This window comes from Megalobrama amblycephala, unplaced genomic scaffold (genome assembly GCF_018812025.1).
Source record: "Megalobrama amblycephala isolate DHTTF-2021 unplaced genomic scaffold, ASM1881202v1 scaffold216, whole genome shotgun sequence".
NCBI classification, from domain to species: domain Eukaryota; kingdom Metazoa; phylum Chordata; class Actinopteri; order Cypriniformes; family Xenocyprididae; genus Megalobrama; species Megalobrama amblycephala.
In genome coordinates this window covers 37,999-62,170 of record NW_025953338.1, presented here as the reverse complement: position 1 = coordinate 62,170, position 24,172 = coordinate 37,999, and the positions used below count along the sequence as shown (strand labels likewise).

Below are 24,172 nucleotides of genomic sequence, written 5' to 3'. Positions count from 1 at the left end.
AATCCTATTGTAAAAAAAAAAAATCTTGATTATGTTTCAATGCGATGCAAATTATACATACAAATTATTTGTGCATATATATATATATTTGCAAAATTAATTAATTATATGTATATATATATATATATATATATATATATATATATATATATATATATATATATAGCCCATGTGTGTGTGTGTGTGTGTGTGTGTATGTGTGTCTTACCAAGCATATTGGTCTCCACTGTTAGTCCTTTTCTTCATTTTCATGTCCCGATGACAAATTCTGCATTTAATTTTTGTTTTTAGCAGTTTCCTTTTCTGAAGCCACTTAATCATCTTCAGGGTTTTCTTTGTAGAGCTGGGATCATTAATAAGCTTCTTTAGCTGGCTTAATCTGCTCATTTTTATTTTTATTTTTTTTATTATTATTTATTTAATTTTTTTACAATTGCTTTCGATAGTAGTGATAGAGTGACAGCTAGTTTGTGATCAAATGGGTGGGAGAAATCGCGCTCCCGCTTTCATACGTAATCAATGTGGGACAAAGGAAAACTCGCGCTTTCGAACGTCATCAACAGGGGACAAAGGAATTGTGCAGCAGCAGTTTGTTTATGACATGGAGAACTCCGACAAAAGTAGAAAAGGCGTGCGGACCCGGGCCAAAAGGAATGCCGGCGTGGAGATGGATGCGTTGGATGAGACTTCCGTCGGTGGCACTAGTGGTAAGTATTTTACTCTCTTTACTGGCACACACGGGCACACATTATTAGTGATGGCTAGCAAGCTAATTGCTAGTTAGACGTCCTAATGCTAGCGACACGCGGGGGGGGCGGGAGCGCTGCGACGCACGCGGGGCAGGAAGCCTGGCTGTCAATAGACTTTTATTATGACATTTTTGACTCTCTTTGTGTAATGTACAGGGGCGGGCAGGATGGGATGAGAGTTTGTTGGACAACAAGAAAGTAAATAGAACTTTCACAGTTCATTCAATAATGTATGGTTACTTTTAATTAGGTGTGCCCACGGTCCCCACTGCACATCTGGCAGACAAAAGAAAATCTGATGAGCTGGAGATGTGTAAGCTGAAAATAGAGTGGCAAAAAGACAAGATTGATGAGCTGACCAAGGAAAGAGACTATCTAAAAGAGCAGCTGGCATCAGGTAAGGCTCACAACACACAAAATGTATTCAAATAATAGTACAATTGAGTCTTATTATGTGAGTTAAGCTTTGTGTTCCTATGTACCATGTGATGCAATCTGTGAGCCTTATGTATGTATTTGTATCCATTTTAACAGCTCTTAAAAGAGAGGACGCCGTTTCTAAGCAGACGATTCCCCTGTCTTCAGATTCCTGTCGTGACAGCTCAGAATCTTCCTCTGATTCTATGTCAGACTCCTCATTATCCTCATCAGAGGGGGACAGGAAGAAAAGAAAGGGGAAAGGGAAAAAGTATTCAAAGAAGTCAAAGAAAATGGAAACAAAGACACGTCAGAGAGGTTAGAATGCTATTTTCACCCTTTCCACTTGTTTCTCACTTGGCTGGTTCTTCCTGCATGATATTTAATGTTTAGTTAAATCCATGTAAAGATTCAAAAAAAAAAAGAGGGTGACTTACGCTGCCTTCACATACTCTTGGAACTATCGTAAATATTTGAGTTTTCTAGGTAAAAAGTGCACTTGAACACCCAACCATTCCGAAAGTTGAATGCGATGAGCTCGTAATCAAGACTTCAGAAGTGGGAATTGTCAAATTTCTGATAGCACTTGAAGGCAGCATAAATAAGCCGAATTTATTGCATTAAATCATAACTTCATAAGCTACCATTTATTACACTTTTCAATTTACAGCAAACTACAGCAGCTACTACCTTTGATTAGCTAAAGTACTATGTAAACAAACCAACAATTCAGATTATATCAAATGAAAAAAAAAAATTGCACACAACGGTATAATAAATTACTGAAGTACATATATGACTTATTCAATGGCTTAATTTAATCATTTAACATTGGACTGGTCTGATTATCTGGGTGTAACTGAAGTCGTCTGTAGGCAAGAGGGTTATCACTTCTGGGGATGGGGACTTCAGACAGATAACCATCTAGCTGTTGAGCGGTTGAGCTTGTCATCTGCCTGACATTTGAGAAAGATTTGAGAGAGTGTATTTAAATAGGGCCAGTGCATAAATAAACATTTTTATCAAATTAAAAAAATATCTAGCAGAAATATGGCTACAATCTGATAGTCACATATATAGTAGCCTAAGAACAGAATAGCCTACCTATTATTATTATTTGAGGCACTTTCTTGCAGGATTTCATTGAACATATCAGACAACGAGGGTGCATGCCCCTCATCTGGTGAAGAGAGACGAGTCTTTTTCTCTGCACTCTGATCTCCATCTCCTGCGCTGGGCGCTGCTCCGTCTTCACGCGGGTTCTCCGCATCCATCGCGGCCTGGATCATTTGACGTGCGCGCTGCTTTATTTCCGCATCCAAGTAATGGTCTTTATAACGCGGATCAAGAACAGGTCGCGATGAAAGTGCAGAGGATCCGAAATAGATATCAGTAAAACGTGTGCTGACAGACTCCAAGAGTGTACTTTTCATTGTTTTCACTCCGTGGTCCGTCTCAACCAACTTTGCTTTAGGAGACGCTTTAGTGCTGAGGATTAAAGGAATAACGTCTGCTACAGACGCATCAGAGGAGCTGATCTCTTTAGTTAGCTGCTCAAAGGGGGCAAGAAGAGAGAGAATGTTCTCCATTAAGACCCACTGGTGTGAAGTGTAATGTCGCGGGGAGCTCGTGATCTGCACTATATGCAGCCAAGACTCGCTTTTGCGCAAAGAGGCTTTGCAACATGTAAAAAGTGCTGTTCCACCGCGTACTTACATCTTGCTGGAACCGTTTGATTGGTGTTCCAAACTGATCTTGCATAGACTGCAAGCGGGAATAGGCCAGCTGAGAATGTTTAAAGTGGCCAACAATTCTTCTGCCTATAGCCAGTACGTCTTTTACGCTGCGTTGAGACAACACTCTCTCATTCACAGCCAGATGCAGTGTGTGGGCCATGCACCGTATTCCCTTCAGCTGGCTGTCTTCTATCGCTTTTGTCATATTTCTTGCATTGTCACTGACAATGACGTGCACTTTAGATGTATGGATATGCCAGGTGTCGAACATATTGGCGAATGCATCAGAAATGGCTCCTGCTGTATGTGACCCTCGAAATTCTTGTGAATGGAGCAGAATCTTTTGCAGCTGGAAATCAGCGTCGATCCATTGCGCTGTTAGACTGAGCATACTGGTAATGCTGACATCTGAGCTCCATATGTCTGTCGTGAAACTGATTGGTGAAATATCTGCAGCTATATGCTCACGGACGTGAGTTGCAACAACATTAAACAGCTCAGGTAAACACACATCTGAAAAATGTCGTCTGCTCGGCATAACATAACGGGGCTCAATGTGCTCGATCAGCCTACGAAATCCCACATCTTCTACGACAGAGAATGGCTGATCATCTAAGGTAGTGTTTCTCAACGGGGGCGTTGAGAGAACAACGGGGGGCGTTGGAAGCAAGATTTTTAAAAGGGGGGCGTTCAGGTGTTCTTGGGGGGCGTTCACGAGTTTACACCAAAGATCCAGGCAAGACAAGATTAAACTTGTAATTACTTGCAAAAGAATTGCCTACAACATTCTAAAATCTGCCAGTTTAACGCAACATGTAAGCTAGGCTATGTATCGTATCTTTTGCAACGATTATTTTTTCCAGTCATAGACCAGCGCTCAAGCGCTGGCAAGAATTCACGTGCACAAAAATGTGTTTCGCGCTGCAATCCGGTGGTGGCTTGAATCCAGCGCTGAACCAGCGGAGGAATGTAAAGTTGACAAGCCATTAAAAAAGTATTGACTTAAGAACCACTTATATTTTCAAATATTTTCAATAAATCCTGTTCCCATTCACTCCAGTGACGAATTTTAAAATGAATGAAACTAAATTCTATTTATAATGGTAAAACTTTTACATTTTTAATGCCTAATGCCAAAATGTTTTCTTTGTTCACAAAGTAATTTACTGGGCATTATTGTTAACTCGCAAGACTGTAAGGAGAAAATGACAATTTGATGGATAATCAATTTAAATATATTCTGTAGGCTAATTTCGCTACAAAACGCTGCTTGGATAATTTAGTTAAAAATAATTAATAATACAATAATAATTTAATCTAATTGTTCATATGTGTTTATTCTTGTTAGAAGATTTTTTTATTTTTTATTTTACTGATTATGGACACAAATTAATCATGACAAACCAAATAAATTTGAATTGAATTAATTATACCATTGATGATAACAAGCTGATACCAAGGTATTTAAGCCTATAATTATATCATAACTTTTCATGAAAAATCATGATTGTATTTATTTATTTTTTTCGAAAGTAAGATTAATGTAAGCAGCTTCTTGCAATACTCTCCTAAATGCGTAATAAAACCTAAGTGCACACCATAGACTGTAAAAAAAAAAGTGCACACATTAGCGCTGAAATGACCGTACAGCCCATACTCTGAGTGGCATGGAAGAGAGTCGGAAGTTGATTTGTTGCCCCTACGAGTTTATAATGGCATATTTTAACTATATTTTCAAATGGATAAAAAAAAACTGTCAAATTGTTTTTAAATGCTGGCTTTATTAAACTATGTTTTAAAGATGTCAATAAACAGTCTCATATATGTCTATTTATTTTTAATATAGGCCTACTATATTTATTAATTTATTGTTCTATTTTATTTAGCATTTTTACATTTAACATGAAACAAGTATTGCACAACCATTTTAAATGTCTACTCATTTGTCCTTTTTTAAATCTTTTATTAATTTACATTTTTATGTTTTAATTAAACTGATTTATGCTATTCCTTATTCTTTCGGTTTATAAGGTGTCACAATCTTGCATTCCTATTCTTCCATTCATAATATGCGCGTTAGGGTGATGGAAACCATTTATTGGCATACTGATGGTGTGTAGTGACCATTTGTGCATAAAACACCATGGTATTATGCATTAGGCCCAACAAAGTCTGACAAACAGCCCTCGACATAGAAATCAGATGTTTAAACTCGTATTTTGTGCGCGAGCGCGTTCATGTGGAGACTGCCAGTATGGGCATATACGCGTTTAACCAGTATTTCATCAGTTCTTCTGCGTCTCCTCACAGCATTTTAATAAAACGATATCCAACAACACAAATAGCTCTCTCTTTAGTCACAAATTCCCTTCATAATGCAAAGCATGCGACGTGCACGCTTAAGTTTCAGAAAACATCGTCATTGAAGTTTATATGTCTATAATTTATCTAATTATATAATTTATATGTATTCTTCATATAACAGGTTTTCAAACCCTGTGTCACGAGACTTAAAAAATAAATAAACAAAATATATTTGACTTAATTGATTAACAAAGCGAAAGAAAAAACTGTGCCCAATGGTAGCCTACTGAGTTTGATTCATTTTTGTGAGGCGCGGCGCTCCACAAACAAGTTCAAGGAAAGGAAACTGAGATGGCAAAAAGCGCATCCTGTTTTTTTTTATTTTGCAAAAGCATAATGTTCTGTTTTTAGTGTGAGTGTATAAAAGTAAACTTCGCAGTATCGAATAATGTCTTACTCATATCTGTAAATTACGGAGTATTTAAGTTGTTTCTGCTGGTATAAGGAAACAGTTGAAGTGATCGCGCCGGCGCCTCGCGTGCGCACTCAACTTATTCATTGCAAACTTGACATCGCAGACTGTTCATTATCAAAATAAAATACCGTCAGCCAAAAACATATAAAAATTACACTGCTCATTTTACATAGCCTACTCCATAGTATCCTATCTGTGCCATTCAGCGTGACCACCGCTGAAACTGGTCCTGCCAAACACATTTTTGCTCATGTGAAGAGGATGATTTTTTTTCGTTGATATTGAAACGGGAGTGAAGTACAAATCCTATTTGACATAATAAATAAAAGTACAGCATCCGCATACATTGCTAATATGGAAACATTTGAATTCGTGCCGAACGAGAGGCTGCTTGAGAACACCGGTTTTTACTTTCAGTTTCGCCTCAAATTAATTCGTTTTGGCTTGTTTATAGCTTCTTATAAGTTTTTATTCTTGTTCTGTATAAGTATATTATATATTTTATGTATATTATATATTTTAGTATTCTTATGCTTGGTTTGACTTGGTTTGGTCGCGTCATTTAAAAAATGTCGTTCTTTAAAAAAAAATTGACAGCCACTGCTTTATATGTTGCTTATGTGTCGGAAAACACAAAACACGGCATGGACCACTTTTGGTCTTATGAGAGGGGGATCCCCCAAATGAGGTGCCGGATCAGATTTTGGAGGTTTCGGCTTGTCCCGGCACAAGGTCTGCCTGCCACTGTTCAGTCAAATCAAATCTGTTATTTGGCTTTCAGTGACATGCTTTTTAATTATGAAAGCTGCAGTCCGTAACTTTTGGAGCTCTAGCGGTAAATAAAATAAACTGCAGGCGTCTTGGTACTGCAGGTACTGTACTCCACAGCGGTGCCGACTCGAACCAGTCTAATAGTCCCAATATAAACTCTTATTAGGTGTGTAGTGATTCAGGATAAGACAAAAACACAGTTTGGAAAATGGATTCATGATGTTGGCTACTCACCGATTATATAAATTTGGTAGCCTACATTTTAAATACAAAAAAGTTACGGATTTAATATTACTAATAATAATAATAAGAAGAAGAAGAAGAAGAAAACACAGATGTGAATTATACACATTATTATTAATACAGAATAATTATCAGCATACTTTCAATAAAGACATTTATCCTTTTTGTGTTTGAGTGTGTTTGGGGGGCGGTAAAGGACCTGGATAATGGATAGGGGGCGCTGGCCCAAAAAAGGTTGAGAACCACTGATCTAAGGCAATGAATTCCATAATCTTTTGAGTAATGCCCTTGGCCTTGACACCATCACTGGGAAACTTCCTTGCCTTTTCAAAAACGTCCGCCACAGACGGAGTGGGCGTGCTCGGAGGCGTTTTCCTTTTCTGTGCCACGTTCCTCTCATATTCAGCGTAGCGATTGGAATGTTTGGATTTCAGGTGATAAATTAAACCCGACATGGAGAAAGTCTTCGCAGATGCACCCCCTCTTGAAATTTCGGCATTACATGTTTTGCAAATCGCTGTCCGTGGGTCTTTCTCAGATATACTGAAATACGTCCACACCGCAGACATGTTGCTTCAGACAAGCACGTGCAGATCACGGTTTATGATTGCGTCATCACAAAATTTCGGCCGTATTGTTTCGGTGATAAAAGTCTTGCACTTTTGGGCCATTTTCAGCCGAAAATTTTCAGTGGCCGAATATTCGGTACATCCCTAATGTGCATGGTTGTGCTTGCAACCTTCATACTAAGTGTTATTCCAAAAAACAAAACAACAACAAGAAAACTAGCATTTCCTTATAAATGGTGAATAACCATTTACAATGCATTGCACTTGCAAAAATTAAAATTTGACAGAACTTTGTCACTCAATTGTGAGCGATGTGGTCACATTATCACCCCACCATGGCTGAATACATGTTCGACAGGTGCACTTGATGCAGGGATGGCCATAACTCTTACTGCTACCTTGAACAAAGAAGGAAGGCTGTGCCTGTTCATGGCCCAAATCTGTCCGTCACAAATATCCAAATAGTGGTTCAGTTGAATAACTTGAATCACTCCTCGGCATCTTGCGATAATCTGTGAACAGTCCAGACTGATGCTCTGGTTCTGCCGCCGTTATTTGATCCTCCTGCTCAGGGGTGGGGGAAGGGACAGGGATAGCCTTGTATGCCTCCTTCGAGAATCAAGTCTGATTAAGCAAAAGCAAAAATAGGAATCACAAAATGTATTGTGTTGAGTACTGAGAACAAACAGCACCAACATGACACAGGTTGGCTCATTTAAAATAAGCACCCATGTAATGGCAATAAACCATATACTTTTTTTTTTTTATGTTACAGCATAGTCCTGACAAGTTGATGTATAATTGTATAACATACCTTTTATCATGGCAGACACAGCCTCCTTGGTATTTTCAGAGACCAAGACATCATGGGTCAACCACGTGGTACCAAATGAAGGATCCAGCAGAGCAGCTTTTAGGTATAGAGGGTCAGAGAAGGGCAATAATGGCCCATCACGCTCTCCATCTGCCATCTTTACATTAACAAAGATCCCACTGAATCTTCTTCTGGGGGATGTTTGCAAGCTACAGATCAATCCGCCCAAGTAGCACACTTTCTCCTTTTTATTTTCCAGGTGGTGATTAAGAGAAAGGACACGGGGAACCACAGCACTTATGGTCACATTTTTTTCTCCTTGTGTAAGATCTGTGGCTTCTGCAAAGTGTTGAAGGACTTGTACAAGTTCTTGTATCTGACTCCACTCTCCAGCTGTGAATATTGTCTCTTTGTGCCCCACATTTTCAAGAAATGTACATAGTCTTGGGTGGCCACAGCTGAGCACTGCTTTCAGTTGCCTCAGTGTGGAATTCAGCGTGTGGAAACAGAGGCAGGGATTCCCACGCTGTCCAAACTCCTTCTCAAAGTTCTCCTTGAAGGAGGTATTGTGTGGAGTAAGTTAATAAACTAGGCATTAAGTTTAACTGTTAAAATGTATTAAAATTTATTTTATTAACATCACATTTTAAAAACATTACATCAAATAACAGCATTAAAAACTTTAAAATAGAGAAAAAATAGTGCAATTATTTTTAACCATTATTTTAGAACGTTTCCCCTTATTGTTTCCAACGACGCATCATGCTTGTCACACACCGTAGCCACAATAACACTGTATGACAGATGTAACGCTTTTATTTCATTTCTCCTTTTTTTATTTAAAATATTCACAAACTTGCTTACCATGTCATCAACTATATGATATTCCGATTCCCAAATATGTATAAGCGAGTGTGTTTTGTCGTTTAAAAACATTAATAATTGACCCTTCGCAGGGAGTTTGATTGACAAGCGATCTAACCAATCAGATATTGACATCTTTCCGTGTTTGAACCAACATTGATTCTCATGTTCATTCATGTTTATTTGATGTTATAAATGAACTAGTAGGAAGAGATGATCAGTTCACGAGCCGCTTGAGCTGAGGCACTACAGCAATCTGTCACGAGCATGGTCACGACACATTAAAGAGCCACATTTATTGTTTGAATTTCTTAAAAAAACTACAGTTTGAAAGCTGGGACTTTGTTTAATATCATAAGTAACCTGGTTTGTCTTGTCTGTTGACGTGCTGTCAGTGTCCTCTTTGCTCCGCAATGTATTTTTCACGGTGTGGCGTCACAGCGCCACGGCTTGTCGGACAAAGCAACAGTAACTAAGGGGGGCGGGTCTTTGCGAAGGGTCAATTTATCTTGATCTATAACGCGAGATGGGCGCCGCCATGTTTGTTTGTGCAGCTGTTCAGCGAGCCCTGTCAGTCGGATTTACAGCACGTGAATTCATCAATTATTCCCAAGCGGCAACCTCCCCCAGTCTCTTGTGATGCCAATACGGAAGTGACTTAAACTGCGATTCATCGACTGCCCGCTAGGGACAGGCTCCAAAAGAGAGCAGAATCTCATTGAGTCCCATGTTAAATTGGCCAAGTTTCAAAATCCGACAGCACTACTTGGATATTATAAATAAAACTGCTGCACTATTTTGAAAAAATATACTTTGGACATGGGCTCATTTGTTTGTTAAATACGATCGTATACAGTTTTACAACATAAACGCTGCTCAGATTGCAATATTTCTTGAAGAACGATGACAGAGAGCAGATCATTCAGAAGAAATGTTATGCAAACAATGGATATCATCAATATTTCATGGACAAAAAGTACTGTTTTTTGTTTTGCAATGGACACTCATATTTTACCCAAGTGCCACAGATTGTATTCATCTCGCGATCTCTATTATAAAGGTATGAAGTCCCATTTTAATTTTCCATGTTGTTATTTGCACACCCAACACAAATTACTGGTGTTGGAGCATCTATATCTTAAAAAAACACAGAAGATTGACAGTAAACCTTTAGAACTTTCTGATGATAAAACTTATCTTCATTAATAATTTAGTATCTAGATAGATAGCTCCTTTGCTTGCTAACATGGTCATGTCGAGCTAGGCGGGCGTGGTTTCAGCAACCAGTCACATCAGCTCAAACCACCTCCCCAACTCTTTGCCCATGTTCAGTTATCCGGGAGGGAGTGTACGTGCAGTCATGTGCTGCTAAGATGGCAGCGGCCTCATTTTTGCTTCAAAACTGCTGTTCAGAACTCTATGGGTGACATCACGGACACTACGTCCATATTTTTTTTTACAGTCTATGGATTTAAGGCACCATTTTGTTCGCGTACCCCCCTTCTGTCACCTTGCGTACCCCAATTTGGGAACCACTGGAATAGGGTAAATGGGCAACTTACTTCCGCGTTCCATAAACCATAGAACTTTACTGCCGGTTCTAGACTGTACGCTCTAGTCTGCGCTGCTGTTTTACACATGAAGCCTTCAGGAGCTTCCAAAGATGAGAATAACTGCTATATGCTTCCTCGTACATAATGGACTACGAGGGTACGTAAGCTAGCAGAACGGAAATGCTGTAATATGCCGCTAGCTAGCTAACATAACCTACTTAGTCTTTTTCAGTTTTTATTAATCTGCTCAGAGTTGGAATAAGAATAGATGAAACTGTGATCTTGACCAAGTCTCTTTGTTATACTGAGATAACATATAAACATAAAAGATGTTTATATATAGTCCACAAGAAAAAAAATAGCTGAATTTATTAAAATAACCCCATTCATAAGTATGTGAACCACTGATTCTTAACACTGTGTGTGTTTACCTGGATGATCTACGACTGTTTTTATGTTTTGTGATGGTTGTTCATGAGTCTCTTGTTTGTTCTGAGCAGTTAAACTGAGCTCTGTTCTTCAGAAAAATCCTTTGGACCCATATTGAAGTGATGACTTCAGCCACAACCCCTTTTTTTTCTTCTGAAATAAAGAGAATTGGCTTGTAGCCTAGTGCCTCCACAGACAGACATATAACAGAATAAATATCTATCTATTTATAATGGTAAGCAGGGACTTACCAGACAACAGACTCTAGCAAATCAACTGCATTATCAAAGTAAAAAAGGTGACTAAATGTTTGAGTAAGAATAACATTTTTAAAATAACAGAATTTTACTATTTAATTATTTTCAGTTATATATGCTTATATTAACATATGATACATTAATTATAAATATGAGAATGCCTGGATTGGCAAATGCAACCCATGTATTCACTTCGTCTATATCAAGGGAATAAGTGCTCGACATAATTTTATAATTTTATATTTAATTTAATTTAATATAATATAATTTTATATTTATACACTTCCAGTGCATGAAGACACTGGAAAGGGGAGAAGATGTGCGCACAGAGCTGAACCCACCATTGAGCCATCTTCAGCTCCTGAGGCCCTGCGAGGATGGGCTCCAACAACGCCACCCGTAGAGCTATCCAACTCCGAGACGTACTGTAGCTACTTCAACCAGGAGGGTGCAGTGCCATGGCAGCCGAGTACATAGAGTACGTCAAAGGCTCTTTTCAGAGCCACAAAACACAAAAGCTCTTTTAAGAGCTACCCATATTTTTCTTAAAAGTACACATACCAAGTATGTCATAAAAATGAATTTTTACATTAAATTAACATGTTTGTTTTATATTTCATTACCATAATGTACACAGCCTTTGCCCTTTCAGCATTGTTTTCTACTAATAAATCCATGATTTTTAGCAGATTTTCACTGGAGAGAAAATACAAAGGCCTTCACTTTCCAGGTAACGGGAAAAGTGGCTTCTAGTGCTGACATGAGTGGAACATCATGAGGCAAGTAAAAATGGCATTCATAGGTAAATGTTTAAGTGATTGTATTGTGTCAACATAGCACTATATGATACCACAAATATAAAATACTGTTATATAAATACTGTTATCCTATATGAACACATGAAAACAATACAGCCATATGATCATTTTAATGTTTATTTATATGTGTGTATGTATATTATAATATGTATATGTGTGTGCAGTTGTGAGTGTAAAAAGTAAGATGTAGATCAGTAGAAAAAAGAAAAATCACGGGAGACCCTCAGCAGCCTCCTGTTCAGCCTGAAAAACCAGTTGATGCTTGAAGGGGCTTGCTGGGTGATGACCTGGCTGTCCTCCTCTGGCTCCGGACTGAAGAAGTGCTGGGTGAAGGGGGCACAGTTCGTCTGGAGATGTTGCTGAAAGTCTCACGGTCGGTGAGGGATGGTGTGAGAAATCCCAACACTGCCATAAAACGCCAGGGTTGGGACCCAGACGACCCTGCCCCACTCCTTGTCATTTCCCTTTCCATTTGTTTTTCCTTTCTAAATCTGTGCCTCAAGGACTTCCATCGGGTCCTACATGTATCCTCTGTCATGCAAAAATTGAAATAAAGTAAACAATTTTGCATGGTGTCTGGGTTGATGAGAAAGTTTCCCAGTGTGTGCCACCATGATGAACATCACACTCAATGCAGTCATGTAGTGCATCAGTGAGTTTCCTCATAATGCTTCTCACTGTTTCTTCATTCAGGCAATCTCTCGTTCCTTGGATGAACTTACACAAGTCCATGAAGGACATGTGGTCATATTCCAAAACTAAAGAGATTCGATTTTTCTCCATAAACCAGTCGTCTGACCGTATCACATGCTCGTAAGTTGGAGGGTTTCGCTCCTTCAGCATTATATGTGCCTCTTCATTCATAGGTTTCAAATACCCAGGCTAAAGAAAAGAGATTGACAAAAGGTTAGTTGATTCCTAACTAATAATAACTAAAGCAATGAACTTTACAATTACTTTACTACTGATGTTTCTAGGCTTTGTTTGTGTAATGCAGTTATATCTCATACATCTACATACAGATATTAATAAAACATTTCTTAATAGAGATTTTCATGAAGAATGAAGTCTTCTCGACTCACCACATTAATGGGGTCCTCAGACACGGGAGCATCGACACATTTGATGGCCACCTAAAAAATTAAATTAGATTTTTTTTTTTTTTTTTTTTACATTTGTGAATTTTGTGAATTTGAACAATAAAAAGTTTGGGTTATGCAGCATACTTGTTTGCCATCCCATTTTCTAATCCCTTTATGGACAAGAACGTAGGCTCCAGATCCAATCTTCTTTCCCACTTTATAAAGAGACTCGGTAAAAGACACAAGATCATGTTAATGTACAGCATGAGACTGAACTCCAGCAGCAGCTGCTTGTGACTGAAGTGTTTGTGAGTTTCCCGTCTGCCTCTGCTGAGTGGTTTACATGTATCTTTTTTTTCTATCTTTATTTGCTGCTTATATTGCTTGATAATCATCATAATATATCTGATATCACCTTGTATTGCCTACACTGTAAAAAAGAAATTCCGTAAAAATAACAGATAACGTACTGGCAGAAAATTACCGGTACATTTTCCATTCAGATTACAGACACTTCCTTCAGTTCAAAAATGGAAAATTCTGTAGATTTATAGAACATCCTCCATAACTTTAAATACACTTCTGTTAATAATTATATACAATAATTGCTGTAAAACTAGTGTAACCACCAAAATTTTGTACCGATCTATACTGGTTTTGTATATAATCACTATAGTTTTGCCAAAATACATTAAAATGGCATCCATTACCAGCAATGTAGTTTTTTATCCAATAAACATGGTCAAATAAATGCAGCACAAACCAAAATACAGCAACCAAACATGGTTTATTTTTCTATCTAAACATTCTTAAATGCATTCAATATATTTTGTAGTACAAATGATAAAATCCAAGCACCAAACCTGGAATACAGAATTTTAGAATAAAAGAATTTTAGAATAAAAAAAATAGGTAATTCATTGAATTCATTGAACAATGTGCATAAAAGTGCTTCTTGTAGAAGAGCTGTTTTGCATTTAACAGCAAGACAATTAAAGTTAAAAATGTGCATGTACATGAACAATAGTCATATTGCATGTATGTGTTCAAGTGTTGCACTGTCAATGTTAAACTTCATACTGTAAGAGTTGATACACTTAAATAAAATGGAAAAATCCATTCAAATTCAACAGTAGTGCTGCACTGTCAAAGAGTAAAATTGTGGAGGACCAAACAAAGTCAAAACCATTTTTTAAATACATTAAAAATGTTTAGTCACTAAAAAAAAAAAAAAAAACATTTTACAATGTGCAGAAAGTGCTTGTGTTGAAGACTTTGTTGCTTTAAACACCAAGAGACAGAATTTTAAACAGCATGTACAGGTCCTTCTCAAAAAATTAGCATATTGTGATAAAAGTTCATTATTTTCCATAATGTAATGATAAAAATTAAACTTTCATATATTTTTAGATTCATTGCACACCAACTGAAATATTTCAGGTCTTTTATTGTTTTAATACTGATGATTTTGGCATACAGCTCATGAAAACCCAAAATTCCTATCTCAAAAAATTAGCATATCATGAAAAGGTTCTCTAAACGAGCTATTAACCTAATCATCTGAATCAACTAATTAACTCTAAACACCTGCAAAAGATTCCTGAGGCTTTTAAAAACTCCCAGCCTGGTTCATTACTCAAAACTGCAATCATGGGTAAGACTGCACTGCAAAAAATCAACATGAAAAAATAAGAAAATAAAACCTAAATTAAGAAAAAAAAAACTTATATCAAGCAAAATTATCTGCCAATGGGGTGAGAAAATTTTACTTGATAAGACATCTTGAAACAAGACAAAAAAACTTGTGATAAAAGTTTCTTAAAATCTTAAAACAAGAAAAAAACTAAGTAAATTAAGACATTTTAACTAGATTCAAGGAGTACAAATTTCTAGAAACCAATGAAAAAAATAGTAAAATCTAGCAATTTTTCTTGTTTTATTTGTGGTTAGTTTTGAAAACTCTTGCTAAAATTGTCTTGAAATAAGAATAAATATACACATTTTAAGAGTGTCAGGCTTATTTTGAGGGAAATATTTGATTTAAAATGTCTTGAAATAAGAATAAATATACACATTTTAAGAGTGTCAGGCTTATTTTGAGGGAAAGATTTGATTTAAAATGTCTTGAAATAAGAATAAATATACACATTTTAAGAGTGTCAGGCTTATTTTGAGGGAAAGATTTGGTTTAAAACAAGTATTTAAAGTCTTAAAATAAGACTAGCTAATATGGATGTCCCCTCTCAAGACTAGTGCTAAAAACAAGCTCTGAAAAAGACATACAATCAAAAATCAGGTACATCAAACATGCTTTTCTGAGATGCTTTATTAACTCCAATTGCAAAAGGAAAACAAACTATTGTTTGAATTTGACTGCAACGCATCATATCACAGCAACTGGTAAGCCTTTAAAAATGTAGCTTGCCCAAGGTTACAGATACATCACTGAGACAGTGAAAAAAAAGAAAAGAAAAAAAAAAGAATGAAAAAAAAGAGAACAAGAATAAAAAGAGCATTTTCATTCTGTATTAGAAATAAAGCAACTGCTGTCTCTAAGAACTTGATGAAAACAACTGCTGTGAACAATTAGTGATCAAAAGACCTAAGTCTGACTTGGTACTTTTTCACTACTCCCCAATGAACTTTTTCCACTCCGAGATAGCTTTTTTGTAGGAGGAAGTTGCATCACGACCATGGATTGCATCTGAAATCACTTCTGTCTGAAGCACAGACAGTAGAGTTGCAACACACTTCGGATACACAAGATGAAGTGCATAATAGTATGCCATTAGGTAGAGCACACCTTCATGAAGGTCTTCTCGTGGGAAAGTAGTAACAGGTGTAGTACCAATGGCTAACATGCAGTTGTCCTCTGACAAGATCAGGACGGGACTGAAGAGTTGTCTCCCCTTGAGGAACGAATCTGGGTTTTCTGTTGGCTAGAAATTCAAACACAAAAATGACTGAGCAAGTACATCTTGATATAAATTACAGCTCTATTTCTCTTGGTCTTGTAGAAATTTAAATAAGGTTATCTCTTACCTCTAGGATATGCAGGATTGCTTCACTTGCATGTCCTGTCTTTTTTGGTGGGGCTACAGGTGATGGGAACATCTCTGGAAGAGCCTTCATCATGGCTATGGAGTGTTTCACTATTGAGGAGGGACAAACAGTCTTTTACATTTTAATTTAATTAGTTAGTTAGTTAGTTGAGCATGCATTCATAGTTCACCAAAAAATGAATATTTTTTTCATTTACTCACCCTCAAGTTGTTCTAAACCTGTATGAGTTTCTTCTGTTTAACACAAATAAAGACAATTTCAATGGGGTCAAAACAGTTGATTGACCCCATTGACTTCCATAAAAAAATGGTTACTAACATTATTCAAAACATCTTCTTTGTGTTCCACGGATGAAAGAAACTCATACAGGTTTAGAACAACTTGAGGGTGAGTAAATGATGACAGAATTTTCATTTTTGGTTAAACTATGCTTTAAGATTAAAAATCTTAAAGATCTTAAAGATTAAAAATCTTAAAGCTTTCTCTCTTTTTTTTTAATTTTAAAATACAATTTATTCCTGTGATCAAAGCTGAATTCTCAGCATCATTTCTCCAGTCTTCACTGTCACATGATCCTTCAGAAATAATTCTGATATGATTTGCTGCATATTAGAAACATTATTAACATTTATTTTTAATTTCAGTGTTGCAAACAGTTGTACCACTTTTTCAGGAATATTTGATGAATAGAAAAAGCTATTTAAAAGAACAGCATTTATTTAAATTAGAAAGCTTTTTAACATTATAAATGTCTATACTGTCACTTTTGATCAATTTAATGCATCTTTGCTGATTAAAAGTATATAATAATTAAAAAAGAATTCTTATTGAACCTAAACTTTTGAACGGTACAGTATAATGTTAAAGCTTTCTATTACAAATAAACCCTGCTCTTTTGAACTTTCTATTCATCACAAATTCCTGAAAAGAAAAATGGTACAAAACTGTTTTCAACATTGATGATAATCAGAAATGTTTTGGAGCAGCAAATTATCATATTAGAATGATTTGTGAAGGATCATGTGACACTTAAGACAGGAGTAATGATTCTGAAAATTCAGCTTTGATCACAATAATAAATTACTTTTTACTATATATGCACATGGAAACATTATTTTAAATTGTAATACAATTACAATGTCACTGTTTTGCTGTAGTTTAGATCAAATAAATGCAACCTTAGTGAGCAGAATTTTATTTTTAAATGTACCTTTCTGAAACTTTGCTACTGAACTTCAAATGTGAAAAATATAACAATAGTTATAAGGCAGGTAGTTTACCTCCATCTAGTGTCATTGGTGGCTTCAAAACCTTTTTGTAAACCCCATAGAATTGAGCTTTGCTGTAGAAGCTCTCCCAACGGGCCTTTAGTTTTGAGATGAATCTGGGGTTTCCTTTGTCAAGAATCCGGCCAAGTTCATCCATCACCTGCAATTATCCCACACATACACATTTGTAAAAACAAATTACAAATCACTAGGAAGTCACCCAGGAACTAGAATATATTATCAGATATATTATTTACATGATGTAGTTCTCTGAAACAGGGGTATGCTTGCAATATCTTTGAAGGTCTGTCCTGCTCTTTGAAACAGTCAGAGTTGATGAAGGCTCTCCGAGCATCAAACTCAAGGTCAAGTAGTTGAGCAACTGCTTCCTTGTTAGGCTTTGGTCTTTTATAGATCTCTTGGAGGGTGTGATAATGTCTGGCCTGGCTTTGTTGACTATCAGTGTCAGAATCTTCATCTCTTCTACTGTCAGTCTGACTGAATGGTATGTCTTGTTCTGCTGTTCCTCCTTTTAAAAAAAGAAAAAAGAAACCAGTATAATCCTAATATGCAATTTTTAGATTAAAAGGCAACTAATACATGTCCAAACACAGCTCTAATGTCTAGGCTAAAACAAGGCAAAATTTTGGCTTTGAAAATGTAATAGATGTCTAAACCATAGCCCAAGAATAGACAGGTCAATTAGGTAACATATTAAAGAAATGAAACCAAACACCTTGTAATGACTGGTGACTTTGCTTACATAATGAAATACCAAACATCTCGCAAATTATTTTAGCAAAAATGATATGAAACCAAATTCAAAGTTATTCTGGCCAGAAGTAGGTTACTCATAACTGGACTAAACTGGATCTATAGTTAAAGCGGAGCTAAGTAAGATTTGCGAAGCTCCCTCTACAGTTTTCTTCAGTAAATCACACATAATGAGTGAATCACTCATAAATACTCCAAGCCCAGCTCTGGACTACAACGCTCACCAGCGCAGTAGTTTTGCAAATACAGTACAAGAAAGAGGAGGTGGGTAATTTGCAAATACAGTACACTCGATGGAGGTGGGTAATTTTCGAAATTGTCTTATAAAGTCATAATATATACATTGTTTTTGAATTACCGTAAAGCATTTTGTCACTCTCGCGTGAACGTGAACATGAGGCAAGATTGTATCGGATCGGCGCAGCTCAAGTTGCAAGCGCTGTATTCTGGCGTAGACATGCCAGAGGGGGTTAGTGCACGCCTCAAACACACCACTACAAGTCCATTAACTAAGGACTTAGATAACTATTTATGAAGGTAAAAAAAGTTACTTAGTTCTGCTTTAACTGAGATGGTGAAATGATGTCTATTGCTTGCTGGGAACCTTTTGGTCTACAAAAATTTTTGTAGTATGTTCTGAACGGTATACTTACCAGCAAGTGATTTTGTGCTCACTGATGGTGGTGTGCTGCTCTCTCCTGTGTCCAGTATTACAGTTGAAGCATTGCTGCTTTCTGCTGAATCTAACGTGCAAGAGCTTGAATCACCATCATAGTCCTCAAAATCCAAACGCCTTTTCTTGCTTCGTTGTGGTGTTGGACCCTGTTTCTTCTTTGGGGTTCTTATGTTGTGGAGTCTCTTCATTAATTGCTTGAAGATGGAATCCTGTTTAAAGATGATGTTAAAGGTTGTACAACCAGATGCATTCAAATGAATATATCATATGGATTAATTCTCAATGCTTTCATTATCAGTTCTTATTAAAGGTGCCCTAGAATGCTTTTTCACAAGATGTAATATAAGTCTAAGGTGTCTCCTGAATGTGTCTGTGAAGTTCAGCTCAAAATACCCCATAGATATTTTTAAATTAATTTTTTAACTGCCTATTTTGGGTCATCATTAACTATACACTGATTTACGCTGCACGCCGCCCCTTTAAATCGCATGCTCCCTGCCACACAAGCTCTCGACTATATTACAGCACATTTACAAAGTTCACACAGCTAATATAACCCTTAAATGGATCTTTACAAGATGTTCGTCATGCATGCTTCGAATTATGTGAGTGAAGTATTTATTTTGATGTTTACATTTGATTCTGAATGAGTTTGAAGCTATGCTCTGTGGCTAAAGCTAACATTACACACTGTTGGAGAGATTTAGTTGTGTTTATGAATTATACAGACTGCAAGTGTTTAAAAATGAAAATAGCAACGGCTCTTGTCTCCGTGAATACAGTAATAAACGATGGTAACTTTAACCACATTTAACAGTACATTAGCAACATGCTAACGAAACATTTAGAAAGAAAATTTACAAATATCACTAAATATATCATGTTATCATGGATCATGTCAGTTATTATTGCTCCATCTGCCATTTTTCGCTATTGTTCTTACTTGCTTACCCTGTCTGTGCACAGATCCAGACCTTAATACTGCCTTTCCTTGTCTAATGCTTGAACATGGGTTGGCATTATGCAAACATTGGGGTCGTACATATTAATGATCCCGACTGTTACGTAACAGTCGGTGTTATGTTGAGATCCGAGTGTTTTCCGGAAGTCTTTTAAACAAATGAGATTTACATAAGAAAGAGGAAACAATGGAGTTTGAAACTCACTGTATGTCTTTTCCATATACTGAACTTCAACTATGCCAAGGTAAATTCAAATTTTGATTCATGGGCACCTTTAAGGACCTCCTAAACGTACACACAATGTATGAGTATGAAGTGTTAATGTGATTTTTGAATCCCAAGCTCTTAAACACTTACCGAAGTATGTTTGCAGTTCACAGAGTCATCTCGAAGCATGGGATAGTAGTCTACCAGTCGCTTTGCCATTGCAAATACATCATTTTTGGATGGATACATAAAGTCAGTGCTTGATGCTCTCATGATAGACACCATGTTAGTCACAGTGTTCCTCACTAGTCGACAACGAAGTTCTTTGGAAAGTCTGCAACCTCTTTCTTGTCCAACTCGCTGCAGATCAAAATACTCCTTTCTAACATGTTCTAACTCGCTGTCAGTGTAAACAACATATTCAGGGTTGGGCAACTGCAAGGTTCTTGGAGGATCCAATGTATTATGACCCCTGGGCTCTTCAAAGATACTGCGCCTTGTCGCTGGGATTTCAGACTGAGTTTGAGCAGAAGCCAAACCAATGTCATCCTGCTCCTTGTTTTGATTAGAGCATCCTGCCTCATGTCCCTGCTGAATTCAGGTGAAAATTATTACAGTTTACATAATAAAACTGTTAGAACACCCATGAATAATAATTAACAGTCACTGGTTTAAGAGTGGAGCATATTAAGTTACTTACATTAGGAAACTAAGTGTTACCACTGATTTATATAACTGGATTGCTCATGTCGTCATAAAAAGTGAAGCTACTGCACCACCATATTGTTATTACCTAGTAAGCTTACAAGTTACATTGAATTAATAGGAAATGATACGACTTTACTAAGAAAACATTGCCTTAAGGAGACACCATTTTTATATCTGAAGTCTATCTGTACATTCTTACGACGCAAATGTCCTAAGCATGTGAATGATTTAATTGTTTAATGTTGGTAATTTCCCCTGGTTATTAAAAAAATATGTTCATATACAATACAGTAGTGAACATTCAATTCCAAGATGATGCATGGTAAACTTTGAATTTTAATACAATATAGCAACAGATGTTTTTATTAATATTTATTGTATTGGCTATTCGAATCAATTTCTGCAACTAAACACAGATATATGTTCATGTATATTTTTGACAGAAGAGTGCAATAGACACACCCACATTAACAATTTCAATATATGACTTATCCTTTCCGAAAAGACCATAAACATTACAGATAACACCTTAAGTAACAATTAATTTACATAAATATATCATAAAACTAATCGCGTGGGACTGAGATGCTGCAGATCGGGTGATTGTATGTCAATATTTTGGCGGTGAGTCAATGATAGCCTCTGTCGGTAGGGAATAGTAGGATGGCCACTCAAACACTTACGGAAGCTTCACTACCTGATGCCAGTTAAAGGGTTAGTTCACCCAAAAATGAAAATTCTGTCATTTATTACTCACCCTCATGCCGTCCCACACCCGTAAGACCTTCGTTGATCTTCAGAACACAAATTAAGATATTTTAGTTCAAATCCGATGGCTCAGTGAGGCCTGCATAGGAAGTAATGGCATTTCCTCTCTCAAGATCCATAAAGGTACTAAAAACACATCTAAATCAGTTCATGTGAGTACAGTGGTTCAATATTAATATTATAAAGCGACGAGAATATTTTTGGTGCACCAAAAAAACAAAATAACGACTTATATAGTGATGGCCGATTTCAAAACACTGCTTCAGGAAGATTCTGAGCATTATGAATCAGTGTATCGAATCATGAATCGGATCGCGTGTCAAACTGCCAAATGGATGAAATCACGTGACTTTGGCGCTCTGAACTGCAGATTCGACACACACAGCTTCAGAAAGCATCGGAGCATTGTGAATAAGTGTTTTGAAAACGGACATCACTAAAGTCGTTTTTTTTTTTTTTTTTGGTGCACCAAAAATATTCTCATCGCTTTATAATATTAATATTGAACCACTGTACTCACATGAACTGATTTAAATATGTTTTTAGTACATTAATGGATCTTGAGAGAGGAAATGTCATTGCTCCCTATGAAGGCCTCATGGAGCCATCGGATTTCAACTAAAATATCTTAATTTGTGTTCCGAAGATTAATGAAGGTCTTACGGGTGTGGGACGGCATGAGGGTAAGTAATAAATGACAGAATTTTCATTTTTGGGTGAACTAACCCTTTAAGAACGCAATGAGCAATCCAATCATTATATAGATCAGTGACTGTTATTCAAACAACCCTTTATAAATTAAGATATTTAGTGTTTGGTTGTAAATTACCTAAATATTGCTGTACATAATCTTAACTTAAGTATATAATTGAAATTAATACTGTTCTTTGGAAAAATGGAATAAAGGTCTACCTCCTTGTCAGAATGAAACGTCTCCCATATGGTTTTTCGTCGTAAAAAGTTTTCTGGTCCGGGGAAAAGATCACGAATGTCATCACGTGACAAAGTTGGTAAAACTGCTGTGCTGATATTTGCAGCTAGGATGATTGAAAAACATAGTGATATTATAGATCGATTTTTCATTGCAGAGTAAAATGAACATGTGAAAAACAGAAACTGTTTTAGGACAGTTATTTATATAGCTTCCATCAATGTGTCAGTTTGGTTTGAAATAGGCCTATATCTTTACATTTCATTAATTTTGGTATTCAGTGATCATTTTTCTATGCACAAGGAATCATAACAGATGATATGAAAGCTGCAGTTCCTGTTTTGGTTTTCTAGTGGTTAATACCAAACCATTCAATACCATTCGCTGTGTCGTGTTAGTGGATTCATTATGTCGGACTCACCGCAGGTAACTCATAATCTGCAGTTATTATTCCTGACAAATACATTGCATGCGGCGCCTGTGGAGTGTGGAAAGTGACTGGAGCGCGCAGCCGTGCACGTCTCTCACAAGGAACGTAATGGCAGTGATCGACAAGCCAGCGGGCCAATCGTTTACGCGATGATCACACAAACGATTGGCTGATGTTTTTAAGGCCCTACCTCGTGCACAGATGATGTATATTGATATTATTCCTTTCAGTGCACCTAATAAATAGTTTTTTTTATCAGTTAGTAAAGACATTCTCTATAAACATTCTCTATAGCACCTTTAATACACAGAACTGCATGCGTCTTGCGGAAGAACATTGTAGCCATACTTCTCTCTGCTAATACATGATGAGTCACGCAGGTACTGTGCAACTCCGCAGACCCGAACCAGACTAAAATAGTTCGAATATAATCACTTACTATATACCATAGTGATTTAGGATAACACAAACACACGGTTTGAAAAAACAGATTCATATACCCGCTCATTATTTAAATGTTGAACACAAAAAAGTGTCGGACTGCAGCTTTAATCATCATGAGTGTGGGTTTTAATGAAACTGAAAAAAAATGACTGACTAAATCGACAAGAACTGTGACGTTATAACCCTAAAATCGCAAAAACTATTTGATAAAGCTAACATTACCTTGGATTATTACAATTAACAGCAAAATGACAGTTTGAAAATATATAAACGTGTCTGGCACGTGAAAGCATTTTGACGTTAGATAAAAACCCTAATATGCCTAAGAATATGTGCACTAAGCTATGCAAATATAGCCGAGTCTGACATTAAAAACGTAACGTTACCTTGTAAAGTGGACCGTGTCACAGAATCAAGCTGCTCCATAGTAAATGCCATCTGAATGGAATTTAGAAAAGACTGTTTATGACATCAATTATCAAAGAGAATGAAATTATTGTAGGCCTATTAACCTGTAATTTTCTAATAACTAAGATTTACAAAGTCATATTTCCAACGCACTATTTATATACACTCATTATTAGAAAGTGTATCTTTCTTTCTTACATCCATGCAAACATTTATTTGATAAACATGAAATTCAATTTTACAAAAATGTTTAGTCTCACTTACCTCCAAGTGCACTAAATGGTGAAACCGCGAAACTGGCAGAATTGTTAACGGTCGTTCGTTCCAGTGACGTAAGCGGCCGTCTCCATTACGCTACATCCTTAGGGTTTTGTATAAAAGTTATTTAAATTATAATATTTGTAACATTTGACATTGTCATATATTAAAATTTAGTATTGTTTCTTCTAAAT

The 24,172-nt window shown here is 36.6% G+C and overlaps 1 protein-coding gene across 1 annotated transcript; it reads right to left on the bottom strand.

Annotated features, from left to right (window-relative positions):
* Window positions 1–15,398: 15,398 nt before the first annotated feature.
* Window positions 15,399–24,073, bottom strand: LOC125260983. Its single transcript, XM_048179523.1, has 9 exons — window positions 23,985–24,073; window positions 23,699–23,750; window positions 22,420–22,544; window positions 20,182–20,622; window positions 18,840–19,071; window positions 17,670–17,941; window positions 17,425–17,572; window positions 16,124–16,233; window positions 15,399–16,020 (listed from the first exon to the last, which is right to left on the bottom strand). The coding sequence occupies exons 2-9, from the start codon at window positions 23,748–23,750 to the stop codon at window positions 15,709–15,711; spliced, it is 1,692 nt and encodes a 563-aa protein (XP_048035480.1). The 5' UTR covers window positions 23,985–24,073; the 3' UTR covers window positions 15,399–15,708.
* Between the last annotated feature and the right edge of the window lie 99 nt (window positions 24,074–24,172).